The sequence below is a fragment of the Monodon monoceros genome, unplaced genomic scaffold (assembly GCF_005190385.1).
Source record: "Monodon monoceros isolate NGI ecotype Baffin Bay Population unplaced genomic scaffold, NGI_Narwhal_1 Super_Scaffold_7, whole genome shotgun sequence".
Classification (NCBI taxonomy): domain Eukaryota; kingdom Metazoa; phylum Chordata; class Mammalia; order Artiodactyla; family Monodontidae; genus Monodon; species Monodon monoceros.
In genome coordinates, this window is record NW_021703784.1 from 106,724,247 (window position 1) to 106,751,286 (window position 27,040).

At 66.5% G+C, this 27,040-nt stretch overlaps 1 protein-coding gene across 1 annotated transcript in view; it reads right to left on the bottom strand.

Annotated features, from left to right (window-relative positions):
- The window catches only part of MUC5B (mucin 5B, oligomeric mucus/gel-forming), a 33,524-nt gene extending 11,731 nt beyond the window's left edge, over positions 1-21,793 (bottom strand). The window contains 40 exon segments of the mRNA XM_029209433.1: positions 635-806; positions 1,085-1,266; positions 1,386-3,086; positions 3,138-4,064; positions 4,385-4,847; positions 4,993-5,262; positions 5,760-6,037; positions 6,504-6,655; positions 6,852-7,200; positions 7,307-7,385; positions 7,387-7,532; positions 7,535-8,086; positions 8,313-8,510; positions 8,585-8,628; positions 8,740-8,887; positions 9,076-9,204; positions 9,485-9,641; positions 10,550-10,789; positions 11,507-11,686; positions 12,588-12,701; positions 12,821-12,959; positions 13,444-13,595; positions 13,720-13,820; positions 13,939-13,991; positions 14,474-14,729; positions 14,957-15,083; positions 16,078-16,172; positions 16,540-16,704; positions 17,090-17,227; positions 17,602-17,671; positions 17,778-17,888; positions 18,186-18,324; positions 18,413-18,530; positions 18,658-18,783; positions 19,220-19,421; positions 20,133-20,239; positions 20,459-20,549; positions 20,670-20,784; positions 20,889-21,150; positions 21,465-21,793. Coding sequence (XP_029065266.1) covers positions 635-806; positions 1,085-1,266; positions 1,386-3,086; positions 3,138-4,064; positions 4,385-4,847; positions 4,993-5,262; positions 5,760-6,037; positions 6,504-6,655; positions 6,852-7,200; positions 7,307-7,385; positions 7,387-7,532; positions 7,535-8,086; positions 8,313-8,510; positions 8,585-8,628; positions 8,740-8,887; positions 9,076-9,204; positions 9,485-9,641; positions 10,550-10,789; positions 11,507-11,686; positions 12,588-12,701; positions 12,821-12,959; positions 13,444-13,595; positions 13,720-13,820; positions 13,939-13,991; positions 14,474-14,729; positions 14,957-15,083; positions 16,078-16,172; positions 16,540-16,704; positions 17,090-17,227; positions 17,602-17,671; positions 17,778-17,888; positions 18,186-18,324; positions 18,413-18,530; positions 18,658-18,783; positions 19,220-19,421; positions 20,133-20,239; positions 20,459-20,549; positions 20,670-20,784; positions 20,889-21,150; positions 21,465-21,546 — 9,130 coding nt within the window. The 5' untranslated portion in view covers positions 21,547-21,793.
- Positions 21,794-27,040: the final 5,247 nt, after the last annotated feature.

Genomic DNA, 27,040 nt, shown 5'->3' on the forward strand with positions numbered 1-27,040 from the left:
GAAGACGCGTCCACCCAGAGCCTAAGAATGTGACCTCCTTTGGGAAAAGGGTCTTTGCAACTGTGATTAAGGATCATGGAGTGAGGTCATCCTGAGTTACCAGAGTGGCCCTAAATCCAACGACAGGTGTCTTTCTAAGAGACGGAAGACACGGAGAGGGGAAGCCGCGTGATGACTGGGGCAGAGGTGGGAGGGACGCGGCCACAGCCCGGGGCGCCTGAGGCCCCAAGTCTGGAAGGGGCAGACAGGACCCTCCTTTAAAGTTCTGGGGGTAGCTCGGTCCTGCAGACACCTGGATCTTGGATTTCTGGTCTCCAGGACTGGGAGAGAATCACTTTCTGTTGTTTTGAACCACCCAGTTTGTGGTCCTTCACTTTAGCTGCCCCAGGACCCCTGGGGGTTGTAAGATCACCCCCTCCCACGTGCTGCGCCATGGGGAAATCTGCTCAGGACCCCTCAGGTTATGATCCCCTCCTCTCCCTGATCTCAGAAACCCCCGGCTTCCCTTCAAACCGCCAAGCCTGACGGGGGGTGGGCTCAGCGATCCCGGGCATCGGGCACGGGGGACATGTGCGTGTCCCAAATGCCTGGCGGCGCATCCCCTCCCCCGCCAGCCCCAGCGGCGGGCTCTCACACTCGCACTCGTAGCTGTAGTCACAGGGCCCATCCCCGCTCCGCACTCTCACAGGCAGGTGCCCGTTCACGCAGACGACGTTGCCCATCGGCTTTGGCCCCAGCAGGACGATACGGTTGTCACCCTCACACCGAGCCACCATGCAGTCCTCCAGGGTCCAGGACTCATTCACCTGGAGAGAAGGGCAGAGCGCTCACCAGGTGGACTTGCGAGACCCACCCTCACCGCCGCCGCCACAGCCTCAGGGCCCCCTCGGCCTGGGCAGGGCTGCCCCGCCTCCTGGCCGGGCCGGTGCTAACCAGGCCCAGACCCCGCGTGCCTCCCTCCAGCCAAGCTAGCTGTGGAGGGGGTCACCGAGGGGCTGGGGGTTGTGCCGTCACCCTGACGGGCGCCCGAGACCCTGTGCACACAGAAGGGCCTGGTGCTTCAGGGAGGAGGCGGGAGGCACACCTGTCGGGGAGGGATGGTGTGATTGCAGCCGGTAACTGGGGTGGTTGGGGGAACAGAGGCCGAGGTCCCCGAGGGTGAGAAGGTGGGGCAGGTGCCCTGGAAGCGGTCGATGTCGCAGCGCTGGTTGCAGATGGCTAAGAAGTGGCAGCCTGCTCCGTCGGTCTTGTTGTAGATGATGTCCCCTACGAATACAGAGACCCTGGGTCAGCCAGGGAGGGGGGACAGGAGGGCATCCCCGGACAGGCAGGCACATGAACACGGCCCACAGGACCCAGCGTCCAGGCTGCAGGGCTCCACTCACCTGGTAGGAAGAGCTTTCCAAAGGCGTGGCAAAGGCAGGCTGCGGTGGGGCTGGGAGAGGCGGTGGAGATGGAGAAGGTCCCCGGGCTGCCAGAGGTCACCCCAGACCAGGAAGGGGTGGTGGGTGGGGACCCGGGGGCGGTCGATATGGGGGAAGTCAAAAGGGGACCTGTAGGAGAGACACTGGGCAAGCCTGTCTTGGTGGTCATGGGTGGGGACCCCGGGAAGGCAGAGGGACTAGGGGTGGAGACGCTCTCGGTGGTCCCAGGGGAGAAGGGACCTGTCACACGGGTGGGGGTGGAGACACTCTGCGTGGTCCCCGTGGAGGAGGGACCTGTCACACGGGTGGGGGTGGAGACACTCTGCGTGGTCCCCGTGGAGAAGGGACCTGTCACACGGGTGGGGGTGGAGACCCCCTGGGTGGTCCCCGTGGAGGAGGCACCTGTCGCACGGGTGGGGGTGGAGACACTCTGCGTGGTCCCCGTGGAGGAGGCACCTGTCGCACGGGTGGGGGTGGCCTGGCCTGTGCTGGGTGTGGTGATGGGGGGTCCGGGTGTGGTCTCGGAGGGCCTGGTGGGGAGCTCTGTGGCCTGAGGGGAGGCCGTGGGGTGCAGGGAGTGGGTGTAGGTGGTAGCCCTAGTGCTGGGCGTCACGGGGGTGGGCAGCAAGGTAGTCCCGAAGGTGGTCGTGTGCCCGTGTGCAGCTGAAGGGACCGGGGTGGGGGCACCCGTCTGGGTCACGGCAGAGGGCCATGGCGCCGTGGCTGTGGAGCTGCTGGTGGCGGGCAGTGTGGTGGAGGTGAGGTGGGGGGTAGCCGTGGTGGGGCAGTGCCGGACGTCATCGCAGCAGTATACACGGATGTTGTAGTTGAAGCATGCGGTGAACTTCCCCCTCTGGTCTTCGTTCCTGCAGACCAGCCCGACCTCCAGGCTGCAGCTGAGCACCTGCCCGATCTGATCAATGCTCACCTCGGGGTAGCTCTCTGCCCGGCATTCAATCTTCTGTGGCTGCTGACACACCTTGCCACCCGTAGCCCGGATGTTGTCATAGGTCTCCATGTCTCCGCCCCTGACCCCCGAGGTGGGGAAGTCCACATCAAACCACTCTGTCCATTGGCACTCGGGTTGACAACTGGTTGTGCTGGTGGTGGCCCCAGTGGTGCCCGTCGACACCAGGGTTTTCAGCGTGCTGGTCTCAGGGTGTGAGGTGGCCGGCGGGCCCGTGGAGGTGGTGCCCGTTGTGCGCATTGCTGTTCCCGTCAGCAGCTGAGACGTGGAGGTTTGTGTCATCACCGACATTGGGGTGGGCCCCCTCGAGGCTGTGTGAGTCGGGAGGACCGACATGGCAGACACTGGGAGCATGCCTGTGTGGCTGGGCCTCGAGGATGTCACTCGGGCTGTCAGTCCCGTGGAAAGGGAAGGTGCTGGTGTGGCACTGCTGGCGGGGGACCTGGTAACTCCTGTGCTCCCCGGCCATGTCCTGGACTGCGCGGCTGGTGGCACAGCGGTGGTGGTGCTGGAGGCCGTGGGGGACGTGGTGGCTGTCGTAGCAGAGGTGGCCACTGTGGCAGTGGCAGCAGTGGAGGTGGCTGCAGTGGTGACTGTAGCGGTGGATGCAGTGGCAGTGGGGGCTGTGGCAGTGGAGGTGGTGGCAGTGGGGGCGGGCTGTTGGCAGGTGATGTGGGGGCAGGGGAGAGTGGGAGCTGTGAGAGGGGCACAAAGTGGTGACTGCTAGCAGGGGAGGCAGTGGGCACGTGGGGGCTGTGGCAGTGGGGGCTGTTGGCAGTGGGAGACGGAGGTGGCAACAGTGGTGGCTGTAGCAGTGGAGCGTGGCAGTGGGGGCTGTGGCAGTGATGAGGTGGCAGTGGGAGCTGTAGAGGTGGCCACAGTGGTGGCTGTAGCAGGGATGCAGTGGCAGTGGGGGCTGTGGCAGTGGAGGTGGGGTGTGGTGGCAGTGGGGGCTGTGGCAGTGGATGCGGTGCAGTGGGAGCTTGTAGAGGTGGCCACAGGGGGGCTGTGGCAGTGGATGTGGTGGGTGTGGGCTGTGGCAGTGGATGCAGTGGCAGTGGGTGCTGGGCAGTGGAGGTGGTGGCCAGTGTGGGGGCTGTGGCAGTGGTGTGGTGGCAGTGGGAGCTGTAGAGGTGGCCAAAGTGGTGGCTGTAGCAGTGGATGACAGTGGAGGTGGGGGACTGTGGCAGTGGATGAGGTGGCAGTGGGAGCTGTAGAGGGGATGGTGGCGTGGGTGGATGGGTGGCGGTGGGGGGCTGTGGCAGTGGATGGCCGGTTGCAGTGGGAGCTGTAGAGGTGGGCCACAGTGGTGGCTGTAGCAGTGGATGCAGGTGGCAGGGGGGCTGTGGCAGTGGAGGTGGTGGCAGTGGGGGCTGTGGCAGTGGGAGCTGTAGAGGTGGCCACAGTGGTGGCGTAGCAGTGGATGCATGGGCCGTGGGGGCTGTGGCAGTGGATGAGGGGTGGCAGTGGGAGTGTAGAGGGGAACAGTGGTGGCTGTAGCAGTGGAGCAGTGGCAGTGGGGGCGTGGCAGTGGAGGTGGTGGCAGTGGGGGAAGTGGGGGCTGTGGCAGTGGAGTGGTGGCGGGGAGCTGTAGAGGGTGGCCACAGTGGGACGTGTAGCAGGGATGCAGTGGCAGTGGGGGCTGTGGAGTGGAGGGTGGTGGGCAGTGGGAGCTGTAGAGGTGGCCACAGTGGTGGCGGGTGGGAGTGGAGTGGTGGCGTGGGGTGTGGACAGTGGGGGCTGTAGAGGTGGCCCACAGTGGGATGTGCAGAGTGGAGGTGTGGCAGTGGTGGCGTGTGGAGGTGGAGGAGGGGGACGTGGGGGCTAAGGGGGGGGGACTGTGGCAGTGGGTTGGTGGCAGTGGTGGCTTGTAGAGGTGGCCACAGTGGGGCTGTGGCAGGGCAGTGGTGGTGGGGGACGTGGGCTCCCCGCAGTGGCTGTACCACAGCACAGCACGCGGATTTGTAGTTGTAGCACATCTGAACAGGCCCACCTGCTCGTCGTTCCTGCAGGACCAGGCCGAAGCTGACGTCACAGTGCACGCGCTGATTCAGCTCCTCCAGCCTCACGTTGTGGAAGTTGTCGGCTGGCACTCTATGCCCTGGGGCGCTCGCAACACGGCCCCTCCCGCACGCCTGATCTTGTCGTAGACTCGACGTCCCCTCCGCCTCTTTGACCTGGGGTAGTCCTGTGCAAAACCACTCTGTCCACTGACAGAGGGCGCACAGGTGGTGTGGCCGATCGGCAGCAGGGTTCCCGACGTGTGGTCTCAGGGTGCGAGGTGGACGGATGGCGGGACCGTGGAGGTGGTGCCCGTTGTGCTCACTGCTGTTCCCGTAGCAGCATGAGACGTGGAGGTCTGCGTCGTCACTGACGCCGGGGTGGGCCCCCTCGAGGCTGGGGGTGAGTCGGGAGGACCGGCGTGGTCCTCCCTGGGATGGTGGGCTCTGTGGACGCTGGGTGGAGATGTGAGGAGCCGCAGCAGACACTGGGAGCGTGCCTGTGTGGACTGGGCCTCGAGGAGTCACTCGGACTGGCAGCCCCGTGGGAAAAGGGATGTGCTGGTGTTGGCACTGCTGGCGGGGGGACCTGGTCACCCACTGTGCTCCCAGCCATGTTGTGTGTGGCGTGGCTGGTGGCCACAGACGGCGGTGGTGGTGCTGGAGGCCGTGGGGGACGTGGTGGGCGTGGTGTAGCATAGGTGGCCACTGTGGCAGTGGCCAGCAGGGACGGTGGCATGCGAGTAGGTGACTTGTAGCGGTGGAGGTGGTGGCAAGTGGAGGCTGTAGAGGTGGCCACAGTGGGGGCTGTGGCAGTGGAGATGGTGGGCGTGGGGGCTGTGTGGCAGTGGGAGGTGGTGGCAGTGGGGCGCTGTGGGGAAGGGTGGATTGACGGTGGCAGTGGGAGACTGTAGAGGTGGCACACAGTGGTGACCTGTAGCAGTGGATGTGGTGGCCGGGGGGCTGTGGCAGTGGATGCAGTGGAGAGTGGGGGGCTTGGGCAGTGGATTGTGGTGGCAGTGGTGGCTGTAGAGGTGGCCACAGTGGTGACTGTAACGAGTGGATGTGGTGGCAGTGGGGGCTGTGGCAGTGGATATGGTGGCAGTGGGAGCTGTAGAGGTGGGAGTTGTGGCGGTGTGGCAGTGGATGTGGTGGCAGTGAGAGCTTGAGAGGGGGCAGTGGGGGCTGTGGCAGTGGAGGTGGTGGGCAGTGGGGGCGGTGGCAGTGGAGGTGGTGGCAGTGGGAGCTGTCTGTAGAGGTGGCCAGTGGGGGGGGCTGTGGCAGTGGATGCGGTGGCAGTGAGGGCCTGTGTGGCAGTGGGTGTGGTGGCCGTGGTGGCTGTAGAGGTGGCCACAGTGGTGGACGTACGAGTGGAATGCAGTGGCAGTGGGAGGCTGTATAGGTGGCCACAGTGGGCTCGTAGCAGTGGATGCAGTGGAGAGTGGGAGCGTGTAGAGGTGTGGCACAGTGGTGACTGTGGCAAGTGGAGGTGGTGGCAGTGGGGGCTGTGGCAGTGGAGGTTGGGGGAGTGGGAGCTGTTATAGAGGGGCCCACAGTGGTGGCTGTGGCAGTGGAGGTGGGCGAGGGGGGGCTGTGGCAGTGGATGGTGGTGGCAGTGGGAGCGTAGAGGTGGCCACAGTGTGTGACTGTGGCAGTGGAGGTGGTGGCAGTGGGGGGCTGTGGCAGTGGAGGTGGTGAGTGGGGGCTGGGGCAGTGGATTGCAGTGGCAGTGGGGGGTGGCAGTGGAGTGGTGCGTGGGGTGGTGGCAGTGGGGGCTGTGGCAGTGGGGTGTGGCAGTGGGGGGTGGCGTGGATGTGATGGCAGTGGGAGCTGTAGAGGTGGCCACAGTGGCGGCTGTAGCAGTGGAGTGCAGTGGCAGTGGGGGCTGTGGCAGTGGAGGTGGGTGGCAGTGGGGGCGTGGCAGTGGGAGTGGCAGTGGAAGTGGGGGCTGTGGCAGTGTGAGGTGGTGGCAGTGGGGTGTGGCAGTGGATGTTGGTGGCAGGTGGGGGTGTGGCAGTGGATGCAGTGGCAGTGGGGGCTGGTGGCAGTGGATGTGGTGGCGTGGGGCTTGGCAGTGGGTTGTGGTGGCAGTGGGAGTGTAGAGGTGGCCACAGTGGTGGCTGTAGCAGTGGATGCCAGTGGCAGTGGGGGCTGTGGCAGTGGATGAGGTGGCAGGGGGAGCTGTAGAGGTGGGAGTGGTGGCTGGGGGGAGTGGATGTGGTGGCGGTGGGGGCTTGTGGCAGTGGATGCGGTGGCAGTGGGAGCTGTAGAGGTGCCACAGTGGTGACTGTAAGTGGATGCAGTGGCAGTGGGGGCGTGGCCGTGGAGGTGGTGGCAGTGGGGGCTGTGGCAGTGGGAGCTTGTGAGGTGGCCACAGTGGTGGCTGTAGCAGTGGATGGCAGTGGCAGTGGGGGCTGTGGCAGTGGATGAGGTGGCAGTGGGAGCTGTAGAGGTGGCCACAGTGGTGGCTGTAGCAGTGGAGCAGTGGCAGTGGGGGCGCGGTGCAGTGGAGGTGGTGGCAGTGGGGGGCTGTGGCAGTGGAGTGGTGGCAGTGGGAGCTGTAGAGGTGGCCACAGTGGTGACTTAGCAGTGGATGCAGTGGCAGTGGGGGCTGTGGCAGTGGAGGTGGTGGCAGTGGGAGCTGTAGAGGTGGCCACAGTGGTGGCTGTGGCAGTGGAGGTGGTGGCGTGGGGCTGTGGCAGTGGGGGGCTGTAGAGGTGGCCACAGTGGTGACTGTAGCAGTGGAGGTGTGGCAGTGGTGGCTGTGTGGAGGTGGAGGTGGGGGACGTGGGGGCAAGGTGGGTGGGGACTGTGGAGGGGGTGTGGTGGCAGTGGTGGCTGTAGAGTGGCCACAGTGGTGGCTGTGGCAGTGGCAGTGGTGGTGGGGACGGGGCTCCCGCAGTGGCTGTACCCACAGCACAGCACGCGGATTTTGTAGTTGTAGCACATCTCTGAACAGGCCCACCTGCTCGTCGTTCTGCAGACCAGGCCGAAGACTGACGTCACAGTGCAGCGCTGATTTCAGCTCCTCCAGCCTCACGTTGGGGAAGTTTTCGGCCTGGCACTCATGCCCTGGGGCGGCTCGCACAACGGACCTCACCGAACGCCTGATCTTGTCGTAGGACTCGACGTCCCCTCCGGCCTCTTGGACTTGGGGTAGTCCTCGCAAAAACCAACTTGACAGCGGGGCTCACAGGTGGTGGTGGCCGGGACCACAGAGCTGCTGCCCACTCGGGTCACGGTTGAGGTGGACTTGGTGGATGGGGTCTGTGAGGTGGAGGCCGCCGTGGACAGGAGGGAGGTTCCTCTGGTGGGTGTGGTCTGGGTGGAGGATGGCCGCTGGCTGGCGCCCGGGGCCGGGCTGGTGCTGCAGGGCACGTAGCCGCAGCAGAGGACCCTCAGCTCGTAGTTGTGGCAGAGCAGGGTGTTCTGCTCTCTGTTGAGGCAGGTCAGCCCCCGGGCCTGGCCACACTCCACCTTCTGACCCAGCTTCTCCAAAGGCGTATCCGGGAACTGCTGGGCCCGGCACTCGACATGCGCTGGGGCCGGGCAGAACTGGTAGCCCCTCTGCCTCAGGTTCTCGAATGTCTCGAAGTCGCCCCCTTCCGTGCCCGGCTCTGGACGTCCACTGTCGTACCAGTCGGACCAGCGGCAATGCTCCCGCACGCACACGGTGGAGGGTGTGGGGACCGAGCCTGTGGGTGGGGTGCCGGGGTCCCCATCAGCATCCTCTGTGTCCTCGCCGGCCCAGAGGAGAGGTGACTCATGTCCCCTTGCCCCAGCGTTGGCCCCGGGCCATCCTTTGCACCCAGGACACCTGTACCAGGTGCCCACTGGGTTCTCCCTTGGCACCCAGACCATCACCGGGGTCAGGGGCTCTGGTGAGTGAGGCAGGACCGGTGGTGTGTCTGCCAGGCTTACCCGTGGTGGAGGGTGGAGCCGCAGTGCTGGTGAAGGTGAAAGGCGTTGTGGGTGTGGTTCCGGGGCACTCCTCGGCCTTTCGGACGATGGTTCCATTGTCTCTGCAGATGGCAATCAGGCAGGCGCCCAGCCCGTCGGTCGTGTTGTAGATGACGTCTCCGTAGGCATAGGTTCTGCCCTCGTAGGTGCATGTACAGGCTGGAGACGGACAGGTACAGGGCTCATTCAGAGCCCCCAGCCCCCATCCCTCAAACCAACAGGCCCCTGCTTACCCGCGGGGCTGTATGTGCACTGGAGGCCTCTGGAGGTGCAGTCGCTGGGAGGGAGAGAGAAGAGCTGAGGGCCAGCAGGGCGCAGGCCTTACTGTGTGCGCCCGGCCCTGCTTCCTGTCCTCCCAGACCCCACTCCCGCTCCGCCACTGGCTCACCAGCTCCGGCAGTTCTCCGCCGTGGGGACCCTGGTGCCAGCATCATAGTAGTTTCCATCCTCGTCGTAGCAGCCCTCACACTGGGCCACGCACTTCATCTGGTCCTCATTGAAGAATGGCTTGCTGGGTGGGCACTTTGGGTAGCAACCTGGGGCGGGCACAGGGCAGGGAGAACACTCCCCTCTCAGGCCAGGCGGTGGGGCTGCCCCGGCCGCCACCCATCTCTGTCCCCCCGTCCCGAGGGTGGGCATGGGGAGGCAGGAGCCCCCTTGCCCCGCTGCCTGCAGCTGTGCTGGGGTGACGAGGCATGGCCTCCCTGGAACAGCCTGCCCTCACCTTCCAGGCCTGGCAGGTCCATCAGGCAGTGGCCGCGGGGGTTCCGGCAGGTCCTCAGGCAGGGGTCCCCGCAGGGCTGGTACTGCCACTCGCACTCCCCTTGGGGGTTGTAGTAGTCGCAGAACAGGGCTGAGTGAGGGGGAGAGAGGCTGTGGGTGCCCGCCGGGCCCCGTCACCTCACTCCTCCCAGGTCCGAGGGGTCTCAGGGCCTGCCCCCCAAATTCCTGTCCCCCGCTGAGCCATCCCATTTGGGGGCGACCTCTCTGTCTGGTTTGTACGCACACGAACGTGAGCACGTGCGTGTAGTACACACGTGTCACGTGTCCTTATGTGTGCCTGCGTGCCCGTCAGGCCCCAGAGCTGGGGCAGCTGCGCCTCATGCCGTCACCATGGCCAGAGCCCGACTCACGGCAGATGTCCGGGGTCCGCCAGGACGTGCACACGCCCGCTTCGCGGCAGGCCTGGGCGTAGGCGGCCACGGCCGTGCAGAAACACTCGCAGTCGCCCCCCGAGTCGCAGGCGCACGCGTCGCTCACGCAGGCCTCGTAGTACCTGGTGGAGTCGACCTGGGGGGTGGGGTCTGCTCAGTGAGAAGAGCCAATCCCCGGCCCCTGGGCAGCCAGCTCCCGATCTGCACGGCAACCCCCCACCTGCCGTCTGCGATGCGCCCACCTGGGCACCCACCCCTGCCACTCGTCCCTCGCCTCTGCTCGGCCACTCACTTAGCTGTAGGCCAGCCCTCCCTGTGACCGTGCTGTGACCTGTCCTGGCAAACGGGGTGCTGTCTCCTCAGGGTGAGGGGGTGCCCCCGCTCCTCCCTCCCAGGCGGCAGAGACCAGGGCCACCGTGTCTCGCATCTGCCACCACGGGCGGCACCGTCCGAGGTGGAGACTGCTGTGTCAGGTTCACAAAGGACTTTCTGAGCCAGCGGGCAGGGCACTTGGGGTGCGGGCGGGGGCTGCGAGCCCGGTGGGACACGAGGCCTCACGCAGGCGGGCCAGCGTCAGCCGCGGACCAGTCCCACCACGCCGCGTGCTCGGCACCCGCGAGTCCCGGATCACGAGACCGAGTCGGTGAGTGGGCCCTGCGGTCCTTGTTAAGTAGCAGGAAGGGCTTCGGGGAAGGCTCTCAGGCCGTGGCAATCCTCCGCTTCCGTGGGGCCCGGCTGGGCTGAGGCCCCCTGAGGTTTCTGTCCGTGCTGGGGGCTGGCGGCTCAGGGAATGTGGGGGAGGACCGAGAGGTGACATTGAGGTCCTCCCTGGGTGGCTCGCAGCCCCGTTTCCAGGGGATGAGGCTGAGTGCCATCAGGGAAAGCAGAGCAGGACTGGGGACGTGGGCACCTGCCTGGTGGGAGGTCCACACAGTGTGCCGTGTACAATGGTCAGGGTCAAGGCCGTCTTCGGAGGACAGGCCTGGGCCAGACCCAGGTCCCTCCAGGAGGGAAGGAGGCAGCCCCAGCACCCCCTTGGCCCACCTGAGAATGGCAGGCGCTGAAGGTGACACCCTTGATGATGCTGCACTGCTTCTGGGCCCAGGACTTGCGGTGCGGGTTGGCGGTGCAGGGGTCCTTGGGGGCCTGGGCGTCCGGGCAGGACGGGGAGAATTTCCAGCTGTTGCCGAACTCCAGCACGTCGCCCACCACGGACTGGCTCCGCGTGGTGAAGTCGTTGAGGGCGTTGTCATCAAAGTTCCCACACAGCCCGCAGACCCTCCCCTGCAGATGGACGCAGAGATGGGCACAGGGTGGGGCTGCATGGGGTGGCCTGAGGGAGCAGCACAGAGCCTGGCCTGGGAGGCGTGACTGCAGGCCACCCTATTCCGCCAGTGAACTTTCAGGAAGGCGGGCTGCACGAGGAGTCCTGCAGTGGGCAGGAAGGCAGGTGGGCAGGTGGATAGGCAGATGGACAGGCGGACAGGTGGGCAGGTAGAAAGGTAGGCAAGTGGACAGGCAGGTGGGCAGGTGGACGGGTAAACAGGTGGGTAGGCAGGTGGGCAGGTGGGTAGGTAGACAGGTGGGCAGGTGGATAGGCAGGTGGGCAGGTAGACGGTGGGGCAGATGGACAGGCAGGCAGGCCGGTGGACAGGTGGGCAGGCGGACAGGTGGGCAGGCAGGTGGGCAGGCGGACAGGTAAGCAGGTGGACAGAAAGGCAGGCAGACAGGCAGGCAGGCACCTGCTCCCCTATAGAACCTTAGCCCAGCGGGCATGGAACAGCTGAGTGCAGAGACCAGGGAGCCACGAGCGCTTTCCAACCAGGACTGACACGCCCACTGATCGGTTTGGTCTCAACATGCCCCTTTGGGAAGCGGACATTGTGCATGGCCTCCCCAGCCCTCAGCAGTCCGTCAGCTGCCAGATTGCACTGCTGGGCCAGGTCTAGGAGTAAGAGCTCTGTCCCTCCCCAAGGGGGTCCCGCAGCCTGCCACCCCCACCTTGTACTCCTGGTGCAGCCGAATAAACACGCTGGTCTTCCGGTCCCAGGACACGACCATGCCACTGCGGGTCTCGATGGCCAGGTAGATGCCCATGTAACGGGTCTTGTAGGGCAGGCGTCCGCCTGGCCCCCTCTGCACCGCCTTGTGGGAACCCTCGTGGAGGATCAGCTCATAGTTCTGCAGAGGGGCACGGGGAGGCGGCGGCTGCAGGGCGCTGAGGGGCCAGCTTTGGAGCCGGAGCCCCCTTCCCCCCGTGGCCCAGGACAGGGGCTCTGTGGGTGCTCAGGGTCCCAATGCATGGGGCTGGCGTCAGGAATGAGCCGGACTCCTGACACTGTCTGCGAACTTGAGACGAGAGGCTGGGAGCCCGCACAGGTGTGTGGGAAGTTGGGAGCTGTGGGCAAGCAGAGTGGGGCGGAGGGCACAGGAGCTGCAGGAGACCAGCCGGCCCCATCTCGGGCCTGCCACCCATGCTTCTGCTGCCCTCCTCCCGCCTCTCCCCACCTTTGGGGCGGGTGGGAAGCGGCCCCCAGTCAGCAGCTCTGCTCTCTACACTGTGAACTCTGACCACCCTCTGCTAGAACTGGTCACCCCAGGTGTGGGGGCTGAATGAAGGCCCCCACAAAGACACATCGAGTTCTAACCCCCAGAATCCGCAAATGTGCCCTGATTTGGAAAAAGGGTCTTTGCAGATGTGATGAAGTGAAGGATCTGGAGGTGAGACCGTCGTGGATTTAGGGAGGGCCCAGATCCAGGGACGGGGGTTGCTACCAGGTCAGACAGGGGAAAAGGACACAGAGGAGGGGCCGTGTGAGGACAGAGCAGAGATCGGGGGGGACACGGCCACAAGCCAGGAGCCCCCAGAATCTGGATGAGGCAGGAAGGACCCTCGCCTGGAGCCTGTGGCGGGAGCCTGGCCTCAGAACCATGAGAGAATTAATTTCTCAGGTTGCAAGTCCCCGGGCTGTGGCTGGTACTGCGGCCCTGAGACCCGAGGCCACAGCTGGAGGTCCAGGGGCCCCGGCTGGGGCTCCAACGGGGCTGCAGAGGGAGGGAGATGGTTCCCAGGTGCCCCCACCTCCAGGAAGATCTTGATGGCCTTGGAACAGGTGACACCTGTGGTCCCGCAGGGGACGTTCTCGGTGACGATGCGGAAGCTCCCGTTGCTGGCGTCGTTGCCCGCACAGTAGTCCTGGGAAGGGGAGGAGAGGGACGTGGTCACGGCCCCAGGGCCAGCTCGCTGGCCGGGGGCGGGCGAGGGGCCATGTACCTGGGCCAGCATGTGCTGGCCGAGGGAGGGGGGCCACGTACCTGGGCCAGCGTGTACTCACAGCTCCCCTCAAAGCTGTAGCGCTCGCCGTCAAAGGTGATGAAGTGGCCGTCCCCGTAGGCCACGCAGGTGCCCAGGCAGGGCCGGCGGCTGCACTCCCACCTGCGGCCCCTGCAGGTGCTGCAGGGGAGGGGAGGTGATGCCCTGCTCAGGGGGCCAGGCCAGGAGACCACCTCACCAGGCAGCCGCGGCCGAGCCCGTCACGACTGTGACAAGGACGAGGACACAGTGCCTCTTCCATAAAACAGGAGTGCGGTGGTGCCCCTCCCCAGGCTGGAGGGGTTAGATGGAGCAGGGAGCTTGGGACACGTGGGGTCTGACACTCCACTCCCGAGTTGGGCTCCTGTCTGCAGGCTCCCCTAACCCTTGGCGCCTGGGGTGCAGGGCCCACGGCCCTGGGGGCAGCTTCAACCGGCCCTGCCGTCTGCTGGGCAGAGAAGGCCAGTCCCTGGGCACCTTCCAGAGGACGAACGGACCACCCAGGGCCTTCCAGGCCTCAGCTCCTCTCCGGCCTCCTGCCAAGGACATCCTGACCGAGGCCCGCTCGGGCCGCTGTCCCCGTGGCCTCCGCCCACACCACCCCCTCCGCGGCCCCTCCACACACCAGGTGTTACAGTCGACCCTGATGGTCTCCCCAGGCTTGTACGCGGCCTCGTTGTGCAGGCAGGGGCAGTCCTCCTCGGCCACACAGCCCCCGCTCCCATCGGCCAACAGCCCCGCGGGGCAGACGCAGCCCGACACGCAGCGCGTGCTGAACTGTGGACAGGCAGACGCCCATCAGCGGCTCGTCTGGCTCGGCTCGGGGACACCAAGGGGCAGGGGACGCTGCCCCCCACCCTTGGCCCCGGGCAGCACTGCCGTGCCCTCCCAGCTGACTCACACAGTCCACATCCAGCACGTGGCAGCTCCGCACACACTCGGCCCCCCGCGTGTCCGCGGAGGCGTTGCTACAGTCCAGGAACAGCATGGGGGCCACGCACCCTGAGGAGGAGACCACGCTGGGTGGGCCGCCCGGCCCGGCAGCAGCCCCTCCCCTTGGTCGTTGGGGGGTGGTGCGGGGCCCTGACGGGGGGAGGCCCGGGGCGGGGGTGGGTAGAACCTGTGCTCTGCTCCACGGCTCCCAGGCAGCTCAGCTTCCCGCTCACACATGAACTACAAGAGATGAGAACGATGGCCGGTCTGGGCAGCTGCCCGCTGCCCCACAGACCTCACCCAGATCTCGGCTGGCTGGGCCCCCGGGCCTTGTCATGAGGGGAGGGAGGCGCCTGCTCTGGGGTACGGTGAGGGCCCCAGATCCCCGCGAACGCACTGAGTGAATGAGCAGAGGTGCCAGGAAGGTACCTGGAGTCGGGCGGGAGGGGGTGGGGGAGGCCAGGACAGGGGTGCACCCAGGTGGGCCCTCCAGGGCACACACCGTGCCCCCCACGGGCCTCAGACCCTTGGAACACCTTCCCGGGCCAGAGGAGGGGTCCCTCTCAGAATGGCTACGGGGTGCACGGGGCTGAACTTCCCTCCCCAGGGCATCCTCTGTGTTTTAAAGTCCCCTGGGGGAGGCACGGAGATCTTTGTGTGTGGAGCAGGCGGGTTGGGGGGCATGGCATCGGGGAGGGGGTGACAGTGGGGAGGGGCCTCACCACAGCACACCGTTGTCGTGCAGGACCTCCCCTGGAGCCAGCACAGAGCCATGCGAGTAGCAGGGGCAGGCCTCGGCAGGCACGCAGCCACCGCTGTCGTCCAGGAAGGTGCCCGAGGGGCAGGTGCAGCCGTCCACAGGCACGAAGGCCACATCGCAGGTGACATCAGCCTGGCTTAGGGAGCGGCAGGTGGGCTGGCAGCTGTCCACCACATAGGCGTAGCTCTGGGTCTTGGGGCAGCTGCTCATGTACTTGTCTGGGGGCCGGCAGGTTACATACAGGTCAGCAGCCGGGCAGCCCGTCCAGCCCCGCCTGACCACATCCAAGCTGGGGCTGGAGCGGCCCGAGACTTGGCTTCCCCTCTGGACGGGGTGGGGAGGCCTAAGGCTCTCACTGAGGACAGGTGGTGGGGTGCGCCCCAGGGTCTCCGGTCCCCCCGCATCCCCACCCCGTGCCCCATCAAGCTGGCTGGTGGACACTCACTGCACACGCCGTCCCGCCAGCCACCGAGCAGCACGCCCCGGGCGGCGCAGGCCCACACGTAGGAGGACAGGGCCGCGCACATGCAGTCCTCACTCTTCTCACAGTTGCACGTGTCAAACATGCAGTTCTGGGGGGGCACTGGGATGTCAGGGACCCCAGCCCACCAGGGACCCTTCCCTCCGTGTCCATCCTTCCTGGGACCCCCGTCTGGGCCAGGAGACAGAGGGCAGCGGGGCCTCCCGCGGGGAGCTTGGTGTAAGACCACGGTGGGGGGCGGGGGGGGCGGGTGGGAACATTGCTGCTCTGAGGGATGGGAGAGGCCAGGCCAGGCTGAGGACAGGGTCCAAGGGAGGGGTCTCTGCGGGACCAGGACAGGGCTCGGCTTGAGTTCTAGATCCGTCATTGGCTGAGCTGCATGTGGGGGGAGACTGAAGGCCGGAGATGTCTGGAGGTGAGTTGGCCGGGAGGGTGCTGGCACGGGGTGCAGCCCCCCAAAGTGGGCCTGGGTCTTCCAGCTGTGGACACACACTTCCGGGGGCTGGAGTCACTGAGCGTTAGGGCTTTGGCTTCCAGAGAAGCGGCCTGTGAGCCAACTGTCAGGTCGAGTTGTGTCCCCCCCAAAGGATGTGTCCACGTCAGGACCCCAGGGCCTGTGAACGTGGCCCTGTTGGAAACAGGGTCTTTGCAGATGTGACAAAGTTAGGATGAGGTCATTAGGGTGGGCCTGGACCCACACCCCTGGTGTCCTTATGGGAGAGCTTTGAACCCAGACACACAAGGAGGAGGCCACGAGGCAGAGGCTGGGGTGATGCAGCGTCGTGGCCCCCAGAAGCAGGAGGGGCAGGAAGGACCCCCGGGGGACCCTCTGCCAGCACCATGATCTTAACCTTCAGGCTCCAGGACCTGGGCAGTGGGTAGATGCCTCCAGCTGTCAGCCCCCCAGTCTGTGGCCCTTTGGTGCAGCCGCCCCAGGCACCGAACATACCGGCAGCGGCCATGTCCCTAGAGTGGGATGCCCCTCGGCCACGGAGGTGTGGGCGGTGCTGAGAGAGGGAGCTGGGAGCGGGGCATGTCCTGCCCCCAGCACCCCGCCCCACCCAGGGGCTGGCCGCGGGTCTCACCGAGTGGAAGGGCCCAGGGCTGATGACAGAGTGGCAGGACGAGAAGGCCCCAGCAGGGTCGGCCAGCACAGAGCACCAGCGCCGGGCGTAGTTCTCTGGGGAGGGCAGGCACGCGGACCGTCGCGGGCGCAGCTCAGCGGTCACTGGCGTTCCTCCCACACCTCCTCCCCTGCACCTGCCCACCCGCCCAGCCTCCGCTCGGCATACGCAGGCCCTGTGGGGGCCGCTCTGCTGGGGGAACCGAACCGGAACTGGGGGCTCACCAGCCGCGCCGCATGGGCCCAGCTCACAGGGCAGCGGGCGCCCCCCCGGGGGTGGGCCTGCAGCCTGTCGGTGACCCCGCACCCCGCCCCGCTCACCCCCCAGCCCCGGCCACCCTGGAGCCCGGGTGAGACAGACGGGCACCTCCCAGGCCCGGCCGCAGGGTAACCCGAGGCCCCCCCACCCCCAGGCTGGGGATACCGTTCTCCACGCTGAGGGAGCAGGGGTCCTCAAAGCTGTTCTTGATGTTGGGGCAGGCGGCCTGGGTCTTCCAGCTGTTGGCGAAGGCGGCGGCCGTGCCCTCCACCACGCCGCTGATGGTCCGGAAGTCGTCGGCCTGGTTCTGGTTGAAGTTCCCGCACAGGCCTGGGGGCGGGGGGGTGGGCATCAGCGGGCCGCCCAGCTCGGCCCAGGCTCCCGGGAGCCTGCAGGTCCTACAGGCACCACCACACCGTGGCCCCGCCGGAGAGCCCCATCCCAGGATGTTGGTTCCAAAACCATCTGCAGATGAGCTCTGGTGGGGGGCGGGCAGCCCCCACATGAAGCCCGCTGTGAGGGCAGCGTGTCCTGCTCTCCATCCTCCCGGCCCGCCTTCTGGGGCCGGGGTCCCTGCTGCGCCCGGGGAACCGCTGACTCCCCAGTCCCCGCCTCTGGCCTGACTGCCCACCCCCCGCTCCCCCCCCCCCTGCCCCCCCCCCGCTCCCCCCCCACCGCCCCGCCCCCAGCCCCCCAAGCCCGCCGCTGGCCTCACCACACATCCTGCCCTGGTAGGAGGGGTCCAGCCTGAGGAACACCTGCATGAGGGGCGCCAGCTGTACCTGCAGCTGCATCCCGAGGCCCGTGTGCACCAGGATGAAGAAGGATGACGGCCTGGAGACAGTGGCGTTGGCTGCGGGTTGGGGGGGACGGTCAGAGGCTGCCGTGCTGACCAGCCAAGCCTGAGCCGAGGGCTCGGGGGGCTGCCCGGCAGGAACCCCGGCCGCCCCTCCAGGGCCCGGGAGCTGGGCAGGAACTCGCATGTGTGCTCGGGCCGTGACCGCTGACGCTGCTGTGAGGCCGGGCACCGAGTATGCGCCACACGGGTCCCCACGGAGTCACAGATGAGGCCCGTGACAGCCCCACCTTGCAGGTGGGAACCCAGCCCTGGGCCTTTCCGGGACTCCCAAGGCCACAAAGAGCTGGCGAGGGACTCTGCTGGCTCGGTGCCGCCACCTAGAGGTCCCGCCTGGCCGCCGCAGGGCCCGTTCCCTGGGGGCCACATACCCACTGCCGCGGGCAGCTGCGTGTAGATGGAGTTCACGAACACCCCGCCGTTGGCCTGGACCTGGATGGTCTGGGGAGAGGAGGCGGGGCCGCGGTCAGCGTGGGGCGGAGCCCGGCCGGCCAGCCTGCGGAGGGCCGCTGCCACCGCGCCCCCCACCCCCAAGCCGGGCCCTCACCGTGTCGCCTCCGTTCAACCACAGCATCACCGTTCTGAGGCAGTTCTCGTTGTCCGTCAGGCCGCATTTCCGCAGCTCGGCCAGCACGGTGAGGGCATTGCCTGCACATATCTGACGGCACAGAGCCCACCCGTGTCCTGGGTCGGCCAGCCCCCAGCCCGGGCAGGGAGGGACTGTGTGTGTGTGGTGCCCTGTGCCCAGGAAGCCCCTGCAGGGTCGGGGGCCTCTGGCACCTGGTCACCTCTGGGCAGCTTGTCCAGACCTGGGAGCCCCTTGGCCCCCATGAGTGTGAGCTTCCTCTCGGAATGGAACCCCAGGGGACTTCACCGCTCGGATGGCCGTCACGGAACCCCTCCTGGGGTAGAGGAGGACGGAGGGTCCCGGGAGGGCCCAGCAGGCGGGGCTCACCTTGGTTAGGACATAGCTGCAGTCCCCGTGCACGTCGTAGAGTTTCTCATCATAGGTGGAGATGTGGGACCCGCCCTGGACGGAGCAGATGCCCGGGCACGGGAGGTCCTGGCACTGCCATAGTCCCCCGGAGCAGGTGCTGGGGTGGGGAGCCGTGACAGAGGGGCCATGGTGAGGGGGAGGTGAGCCCCACGCGGGGCAGGGGCGGGGCCGGCCGGGAGACCTACCAGGAGCTGCAGCTGGTGGCGAAGGAGGCCCCTGGGGCGTAGGGGCGGCCGCCGTGCATGCAGGGGCACTGCCGCAGGGGCAGGCAGCCCGAGTGGGTGACGTCGTCCATCACCGTGCCTGGGGAGCAGCGGGGGGGGGGGCACAAGTGGTCAGAGGAGGCTGGGCTCAGGCGTTGGAAACACAGCGACCGGGTGGGGGCAAAGGCCCAGGTAGGGGGCGGTCCCCAAGGGCCCGGAGGACCTGCCTTGGGGGCAGAAGCAGCCGTCGACGCAGTGGTCCTCGCAGAGCTGGGAGCGCTCAGGGTTGGAGCAGGTGTCCGCGCAGGGTGAGCCGCACTCCTGGTATTGCATGTTCAGGGGGCACGTCTGGGCTGTGGGGAGAAGGACAGGGCTTGGCTCCAGGAAGCCACCCTGCTCCTGCCTTCCATGTGCCACCAAGGGTCCCCAAAGGGGTGCCTCTTGCCCCATCTAGCCATCTTCTGAGTGAGGCGGAAGGAGAGAGGAGCGTGGGGCCCCGAGCCTCCGGGGGCAGCCCCCCCGCCCCCACCTGGGTTCAGGGGTGAGCCCAGCTCAGTGTGCCCAAGCCAGGTCCTCCCTCTGGGCCCTCGGGGGCCCGCAGGCCTTTCACATTCCCCTCTGATCTCCTGCCCATCCTCTCACCGTAGGCCCCCCGAGGGGCTCCACCTGCCCGGATCCCCAGCCAGGTGCCAGGTGTCCTTCCTGAGGGTCGCCTCCCTCACACTCTCCCCAGGGACCCAGTGTGGGTGCAGGGCCTTGGGCTCCTCCCCAGTGCATGGGGGCACTCACGGCAGAGGTCAGGGCCCCTCCAGCTCTGCGGCTGTCCCCCGGCGTGGGCACACTGGCGAGAGTACTCCGCGAAGGTGGCACATGGGCAGGTGGGGCAGCGGCACAGGTCCTGGGTGCAGGTGGCCACGTACACCTCGGCATCCACCAGCCTGTGGCACTGAGCAAAGGCTGGGCCCAGCAGGGTGTGGCGACAGATGCCCTCCTGGTGAGACAGAGGCTGGAGGCTCTGTCCTCTGTGCGGTATCGGTGGGGACCCCAGCCCTGCAGCCTTTCCCCAGGCCAGGAAGCCGCCTTCCCCCGAGGTTCCAGCCGGCCAGCCAGCCACCTGCTTGCCCATCATCCATCACGCATCCATCTTCTCATCCCTCCCTCCCTCCATCCACCCATCTGTCCTTCCATTCCTCTGTCCATCTGTCCATCCACATATCCATCCATCCATCCCTCCAGCCAGCCACCCATCCTTCTGCTCAACTACTGAGAACTTGCTACTGCTCTGTGCAGAGCTCTGCTTGGTGACCCACGACCCTGGACTCCCTGCGCCCACCCCGGGCTCCAGGACACACCTGCCCACGGTGCGCATGCCCAGGACGGGTGCAGACCCCATGCTGGAGGCGGCTCAGAGAAGGGGGAGGCGGAGGTGCCCACCGTCAGCCAGCCCCAGCAGGGTCAGTGCCGACCTGTCGATGACCGTCCCCCTTGTTCAGCCCCCACCCCTGACTAGCTTCAGTTCCCCATTTAAGCCTCGTGGATTCTGCTGGTTTTGGGGATCCTGGAGCTGCTAGGCCACTTCCAAAGGTGGGGTCCTCCCAGCACATCGGAAGGGCTTTTGCTCTGGGCTTCCTGAGTGCCCCCCTCTTGGTGAGACTGTGTTTGGGGGGGCACGTATTTGCAGGGGTTGCGGGCAGGCACTCACCTCATCCGTGCAGTTGTCAGCTGGGGAGGGCAGGGGGTCCTGGCACTGCTCCGTGGGCCCATCCAGCTTCTGCAGGTTCCCAAACTGTAGAGGGGTCAGCCTGGCATCTGCAGAGAGGAGGCACTCCGTGCAGGGGCCCGGAGGGGCTCTGGGGGCAGAGCTCCCGCCCATGCTCAGGACCCCCGAAACTTCCCTCTGGGGCATCACTGGAAGCGTTGCCACCCCCCGATTTGCTCCCTGCCCAGCGTCCCGACGAGGCCCCCACCCTGCGCCCCAGCCTCCCTGGGACCGTCCAGCCTGGGCTCGGCCACCTGCTGCGCACTCACTGTGGGCATAGAACTCGTTGATGGCCGGGAGCCCGTTGAAGTCCCCGCACAGGCCGCAGGTCTGGTTGGCATACCTGGGGTCCAGCTCCAGCTGGGGGCGGGGGAGGGGCAGCTCTAGCTTCTGCGGGCCCGGCAGGGCCCCAGCCCCCATCCACCCAGCTCCTGCAGGGCTCCCCCTGGGTGGGGAGGGCGTCGGGGTGGGCAGCCTCACCAGGGCACTGTCCTCTCCATTCCACGTGAAGGTTAGCATCAGCCGGACGTTGATCTTGACGTAGGCACTGCTCTCCTCCACCAGGAGGCCGGCGCGGCTGTAGGGCAGCTCCTCCCTGGGCCGGAAAGTTCGGTGCTCCCACGGGTCCAGCGCCCTCCCCGCCAGCTCTGAGCCCAGCCCACCCTGGAGCCTGGCCCCTCCACACCCGGGCAGGCTCACCGCCTCCCGTTGACCAGGATGGACCCGTTGGAGACCTCCAGCACCAGCCCCTGCGTCTTGAGGGTGATGTGGGTGACCGTGGGCCTGGAGCCCACCAGGCCGCGGCGGAGCTGGAGGTTGAAGTCCTCGTAGGCGGCACCGCAGTGCGCGGAGAAGACGTAGTTGCATAGCCCGGGGAAGCGGAAGACGTCGCCGTCGAAGGTCTTGTAGTGGAAGTCGCCCCACGTGCTGCACACCTGCCCGCCGTGCGCCGCGTTCAGGGCTGTGGGGAGTGCGCGGTGGGGGAGGGCAGCCTTCCCTGGGACCAGGCCCCCGGTTTCGGGGTGGGGAGCCGCCGCCCCCTTCCTCACTCCCCTCTGCTCCGGATTCTCCCATTCCTCTGACACCAGCACCCGGGTCAGCCCCCAGCAGAACCATCTACAGGGATGGCTCCCAGCCACGCCCAAGGCCCGGCTCCAGCCAAGCTCCAGCTTCCCGGCTGCCCACACCGTCCCGGCTTTATCCCCAGGTCTGTGACCACCCCCTGAGGCTGGCAAACACCCCTGCCCCTGTGGGCAATGGGCGGCAACCACTTACAGCTCATGGTGGGGACGCCAGTGATGGGCGGGATGAAGGTCACACGCCGGGCTGCAGAGTGAGCTGGGTCACACCCGAACATGGCCGGGCAGGGACCAGCCAGGACACCCCTTCCCAGGACTGCCGTCCTCCTCACTGGCTACCCCGGGGCAGCAGGGAGCCGCAGGCCAACCCTGGCCCAGCCAAGGGAGCCCAGGACTAACACTGTCCCCTCCAGGACCCTATCCATCTGCCCAGGACACGCTCCTGCCCAGGTCTGTGTGTTTCCCCGATTGTGTGTGTGTGTGAGCATGTGAGTGTGTCCACGCCTGCGAGTGAGTGGGTGGGCATTCATGTAAGCACAGACGTGTGGGTGTGAACATGTGTGTGCACACGTGTGTGAGTGCATGTGAGCATCTGAGCCTGTCTGCTCGGTGCCTTTGTTTTCTTAGGCCCCCTCCGCTTCCCGTCCTGTGGGCAGATGGGATCCAGGAGGGTCTCTATGTGGCATGTAGCTAATGTGGCAAAGGGTCCACCCCCCACCCCTGCCCAGATCCCCTGCCAGCTCCGTGTGGGGCCCTTTCTACCACTGTCCACCCTCTCACCGTTCATGGTAGCCTCCTGACTCGCCCAGCTCTGCTCCACACTGCCCTGGGTCTCTGTGGGAAAAGGGAAACGGAGTCCGTGAGAAGCCTGACATCAGCCACCTGTCCCTTGGTCTCCAAGGGCTGCAGGATGGTGGCCACGTGAACAGCACCCGATGCTGGGATGGGAGCTTCGGCAGGGAGCTGACCCGCCCTCCCCATCTGCACCGCATCTCGCTGTGGCTCAGGGTAGAATGGAATCAGGAAAAGCTGTTGGCCTCACTGACCCCAGGCCACCCCAGGGAGAGCGTTCGGCCCCATCCACACATCCCTCAGAGAAGGACAAAGCCTGGCTTTGTTGGGGAGAAGGACACACACGGCTGGGGAGGCTCCTGGGCATCACTTAGCAGAAACCCAAGACCAGAGCCAGCTCCACCTTAGAACTACCAGCCGTGGCAGGTGGGAGGCCTGGGGGGCCCAGTGCTGGCACGGCTCCCCAGGTCACCTGTGTGTCCCCCGCCACCAGGCACAGCCCTCCAGTGTCCAGGTGCCCCCACAATCTTGATGGACAGGACTGTGCCCCCCTCCAGGCCCCTCTGTCTCAGGCTCAGGCTGGGGCACCCCGTTCTTGGGCTGGCGCCTCCAAATTCCTTCATCACGTCTGTGGGGGTCTCCATGCTCGGCCGAAGCCTGCGCCTCTTCGGGAGTGGGAGGGGCAGCCCCAGGGGTCCCCATGTCCCCGGTGGCGCTGGGGCTCGGCTCTGCAGCTACCATGACAGCCTCCACTCCCTGTGCGACTTTCCCGTCTGGGACACCGACATGGGAACCACAGGGACTGGCCTGGAATTTCTCTCTCCTCTTAAGGGCCCTAGTTGACTGCGTTTCCCAGAAGCGTGGCTGCTCCCCCGTCCGCCCCTGACCCCCGACCTGCGGCCCCTCCCACGTGTGTCCGCTGTTGTACCCACCCCATGGTCGAGAAATCAGGGGGCTTCACACGGACAGGCTCACGTGGCACACCCTCCTTGGGCCAGGTGACTGCCCAGTGAACCTGGATCCAGCGCTTGGCCAGAGAAACGCCTGCTGTTGACCACCCCATCACGCTGCAGTCTGGGTGCACATCCCCCTGATGGGAAGCCCCCCCACGCAGGGCCCAACCTCACCCACCCCTAAGGGGGCTTCAGCCCAGGGGACACCCATTTGAGGCAGGAGATAGATAGGCTCCAGGCTAGATGTTTACAACCAGCCTCCCGTCTGCACTTGGAGATGGAAATAACAGGAACAGGGTAAAAAGCTGGACTTTGCTTCTGGTAGACGCCTTAAGGTAACAGTCATGGCAGGAGCAGAGAGGGGCTAACCCTTGTTTGAGGAAAAGATCAAGAGATCACGTATTTCCCATCCCTGGGGCAAGGGAGACACTGCACACGCGCAGAAAGGCTCCTTGGGGGTCAAAAAGGAGGGGGCGCCACCCCCTAATAGGTGATGCCAAGGCCTCCCATAGGCCTCTGGGCTGGGATCCATCTTGGCTAAAGGTTGCGCACGCATGTTGGGGAGGGTCCTAGGGCGGTTAAGGGTGTGGAAAGGGAAACCGGATAATTGGCCAGAGGTAAACAGAGACCCGGAAGAACTGCCCTGTATGAATGACTTCACCGCCTCTTTCCTGGGGTCCTCCTCATTGGGGGGGCGCCCACACCCTTTCTCTCTGGGGGAGGTGAGTGGTTAGGGTTAGGGTATCTCTGCCTTGCTTCTGTCTTAACTGAACAAACTGTTTCTCTGTGAGCTCTCCCACGGGTTGTGCTGTCTCTAGTAATAAACTTTGTACCTGTTTTTACAGTTTTCGCCTCCTTGAGAAATGCATTTTTCAGTGGGGGCAAGGGCCAGGGGAACCTTGCTTCTGGCCCTGAGCCCCTGGGGGACTAGCAGCTGGGATTCCTGGTTTTCATCCAGGCTGCCCAGGCCCACTTCCTGGGCAGGGAACTAAGGTCTTGCTTCAAGCCACGGCTCACTGCTCCGTCTCCCAGCCCACGCCCACCACGGCGCGTCTCCTTCTGACAGGAGCACAGACCCATCCCAGGGATTTGCCCCCAGCCAGAGGAAGGGGAGTGGGCTGACGGCAGGCCTGCTGCCCCGGGGGCTGAGGCAGGCTGGCCGGCCACCCAAACCGTGCGGGACCTCCACCGGGAGCTCCCATGGGAATGCCCCCCCCCCCCCGCACCCAGCCCTGTTCGCCCTCCCAGAAAGGCGGCTTGGGGCAGGGGCTCTGGGAGACAACCCCCTCCCCTTCAGTACCTCCCTTTCACAGATGGAGAGAGCCTCGGGCTGGTGCCCACCTGCCCAGACCCCCGAGCTTGGGCTGAGGTGCCGTAGAGGGGCTGCCGGAGCAGTCCGTGGGGCCCGGGGACGGAGGGGTGGCCCCCGGTGGCCAGGGCTCCAGGCCAGCCCAGCTGGGTGTCACCGGCCACCCCAGGCAGCATCTTTCGTGTTGACAGTAAGCATTAGGGCTCACGGTGCTTCCCCGGCTTGGAGTGCCACAGGGCCAGACAGGCGGCAGTCAGGCGAGGATGAGAAAGGCCGCAGGGCAGTTATAGCTCCAGGAGCAGAGCCAGCGCTGGGATGGGGCTGCCGTGATGGCCGTGACCCCGGGCCAGCCCAGAGGGCGGAGCGTGGGAGATGCAACCCTGCTGCTCTCCCTGCCATCAGGCAGCTGTGCCGTCCCCTGCCCGCTCTGCTCTGGGGGCCTCACGGGAACCAGAGAGAACCCCCAGCCCAGTCTCCTCACCCAGAGCCCCCCCAATCCCATCCCGGAGGCTGAGACCCTCAGTTTCCCCAGGGGGACCTAACTTCTCCCAACGCAGGCTGGGCGCTCTGGGGGGACCAGGAGTCTGGGGCATGCAGGGCCCCGCGGAGGACACGCTGTGTACTGTCGGCCGGAGACACACAGGCGAGTGGCCTGCGGGGGCCGACGAGATGGAGTGAGGGGCTTAGGCCTTACCTGCTTTCTGCACCAAGGGCAGGACCACCAGGGCCCAGGCCAGGGCCCGGCACCCGCTCTGGGCACCCATCCTGAGGCCCAGCACGGCGGTGGGCAGGCGGCGAGGAGGGAGTGGGGCACGACGCTCGCTTCCCTGGGGGCCCTGGGGCTTATATAGTGGGAAGCCTTGGCCCCGTGCCCAGCTCCTGGGCCACGCAGGGTGCTGTCCTCTCCCCACGGCAGCCACGTGTGTTTGCTCTTGGGGAGGGGCCGTGGCACACAAGAGCCTAGAGGAGGAAGGATCTGCGGCTCTGGGCCCCAGAGGTGCAGGACCCCTCCCCCACGCCCCAGCCCGCCGCTTCTGAGATCAGGAGAGAAAGCATGGATGGAGCCGGAGGGTGGTGCTGGCAAAGCCCCCACAAAGCAGGGCTGCCTCGGCCTGCCTGGGTCCCGCCTTGCTGCAGCCCCGCGCCCGCGATAGGATGGGGCCCGGGTAGGGTGCGGTGTGTGGGCAGCAGGCGGGCTCAGACCCCGGGGCAGCACCTCCCGGGAGCCTGGCTGAGGCGGTCAGGGGGGATTGGAGGGGAAGAGGCAGCCGTGGGGGAGCTGCCCAGAGGTGCTCACCACCCCATCCCCGAGGGGTGAGCAGGGGCTGCGAGGCCATCGCTCCGCCTGGCGGGGGCGGCGGGGGTCCTGCTCGCTGCGGGGTGCGCATGCCATGTATGGAGGGGGGTACCAGTCTGCAGGCTCCCGGGGGTCCCAGAGCTCCCAGCTGTGCCAGCAGGACCCTGCCAGGCCTCTGGGCTCCTCTCTGTCACCAAGTTCAAACTCAAGGGGAAACCGAGGCCCTGAGGATGGACGCCCTGGCGCGCACGCCGGGACTGGCCAAGGCAGGGCCAGGGGCTCCCAGCCTGGGTCCTGTTTGACCCTCACCTCATGCCCAAGGCCGGCAGGTTAATCCCAGGGAAGGGGCACAGAGGAATCCCAGACCCACCTGGGGTCCCCAGCCAACGGCAGGCTGAGCAGGGACCCTTGTACACAGTGATGTGCCCCCGGGGCCCCCCGCAGGGCTGACGGGGGGCACTGGGGGACCAGGGATCTCTAAACCCCAGTACCTGCCCCAAGCTGGAGCCACGAAGGCCTGCTCCCCCGACTGGTATGGCAGGTTTTGGGGGGGCCCTGGTCAGTGCAGCCCCCCAGCCACACTCCTCCCCCCGTCCATTCCCTCCTCTGGCTCTGGCTCTCAGCCACTGGGTGTCCTCACCCCAAACCTGCTGTGTCTGAGCACAGGACGGCTGGGGGGCGGGGTGCACAGGCCCCCCCACCCACCCCCGCCCTGCCCTCCGCCCTGCCCTCCGCCTTTGTCTTTCGGATAAGTCCGTTGAAGTGGAATTTCTGGGGCAAAGGGAAAACCCATCTTAAAGCTCTAAACGTCTTTTACCGACGTCATGCCCCCAGCTTGGCCAATGGCCCCACAGGTCCTGCGTCTCCTTTTGGTTCCTGGTGTCTTTGGGGCGTTTCCGGCACCGGCAGCAGCATGGGGGCTCCTGCAGCCCTAGGCCCTGGGTCTCACCTCGGGCTCAGACCCCACTCACTGCCCGCTTCTGGGACCCCAGGGCAGGCGCTCAGGCTGCCCTCCAGCTGCCCCTCCCCCATGCTCACTGTCACCTCCCGGCCTGGGGTGCGTGATCTCCAAAGTTCTCTTTCACAGCCAACCCAGTTGTCCCCTCTGCAGAGGGCAGAGCTGGAGGGGCCTCTGGGGGAGGGCTGGGTGGGGCCCCTTGCAGAACAGGCCTGGAGGGTGCGCTGGACCCCTCCCTCCACCCCCCTACCCCCCCGCCCTCCGAGCTCTCAGGCTGTGGCTGGGCCTGGCCTTCCTGCCCTCGCTCCAGGCCAACAGCCGGTGCTCGAGGCTGTGGCACCTGGTCCCTCATGTGGGTGGGGAGTGCACACAGCCCGGACCCCTGAATCCACCCAAAGGAAGGAAGGAAGCAGGGAATCTGGCCTCCCAGACTGAGCCCCCATGCCCGCCTTCTCCCCGCTCC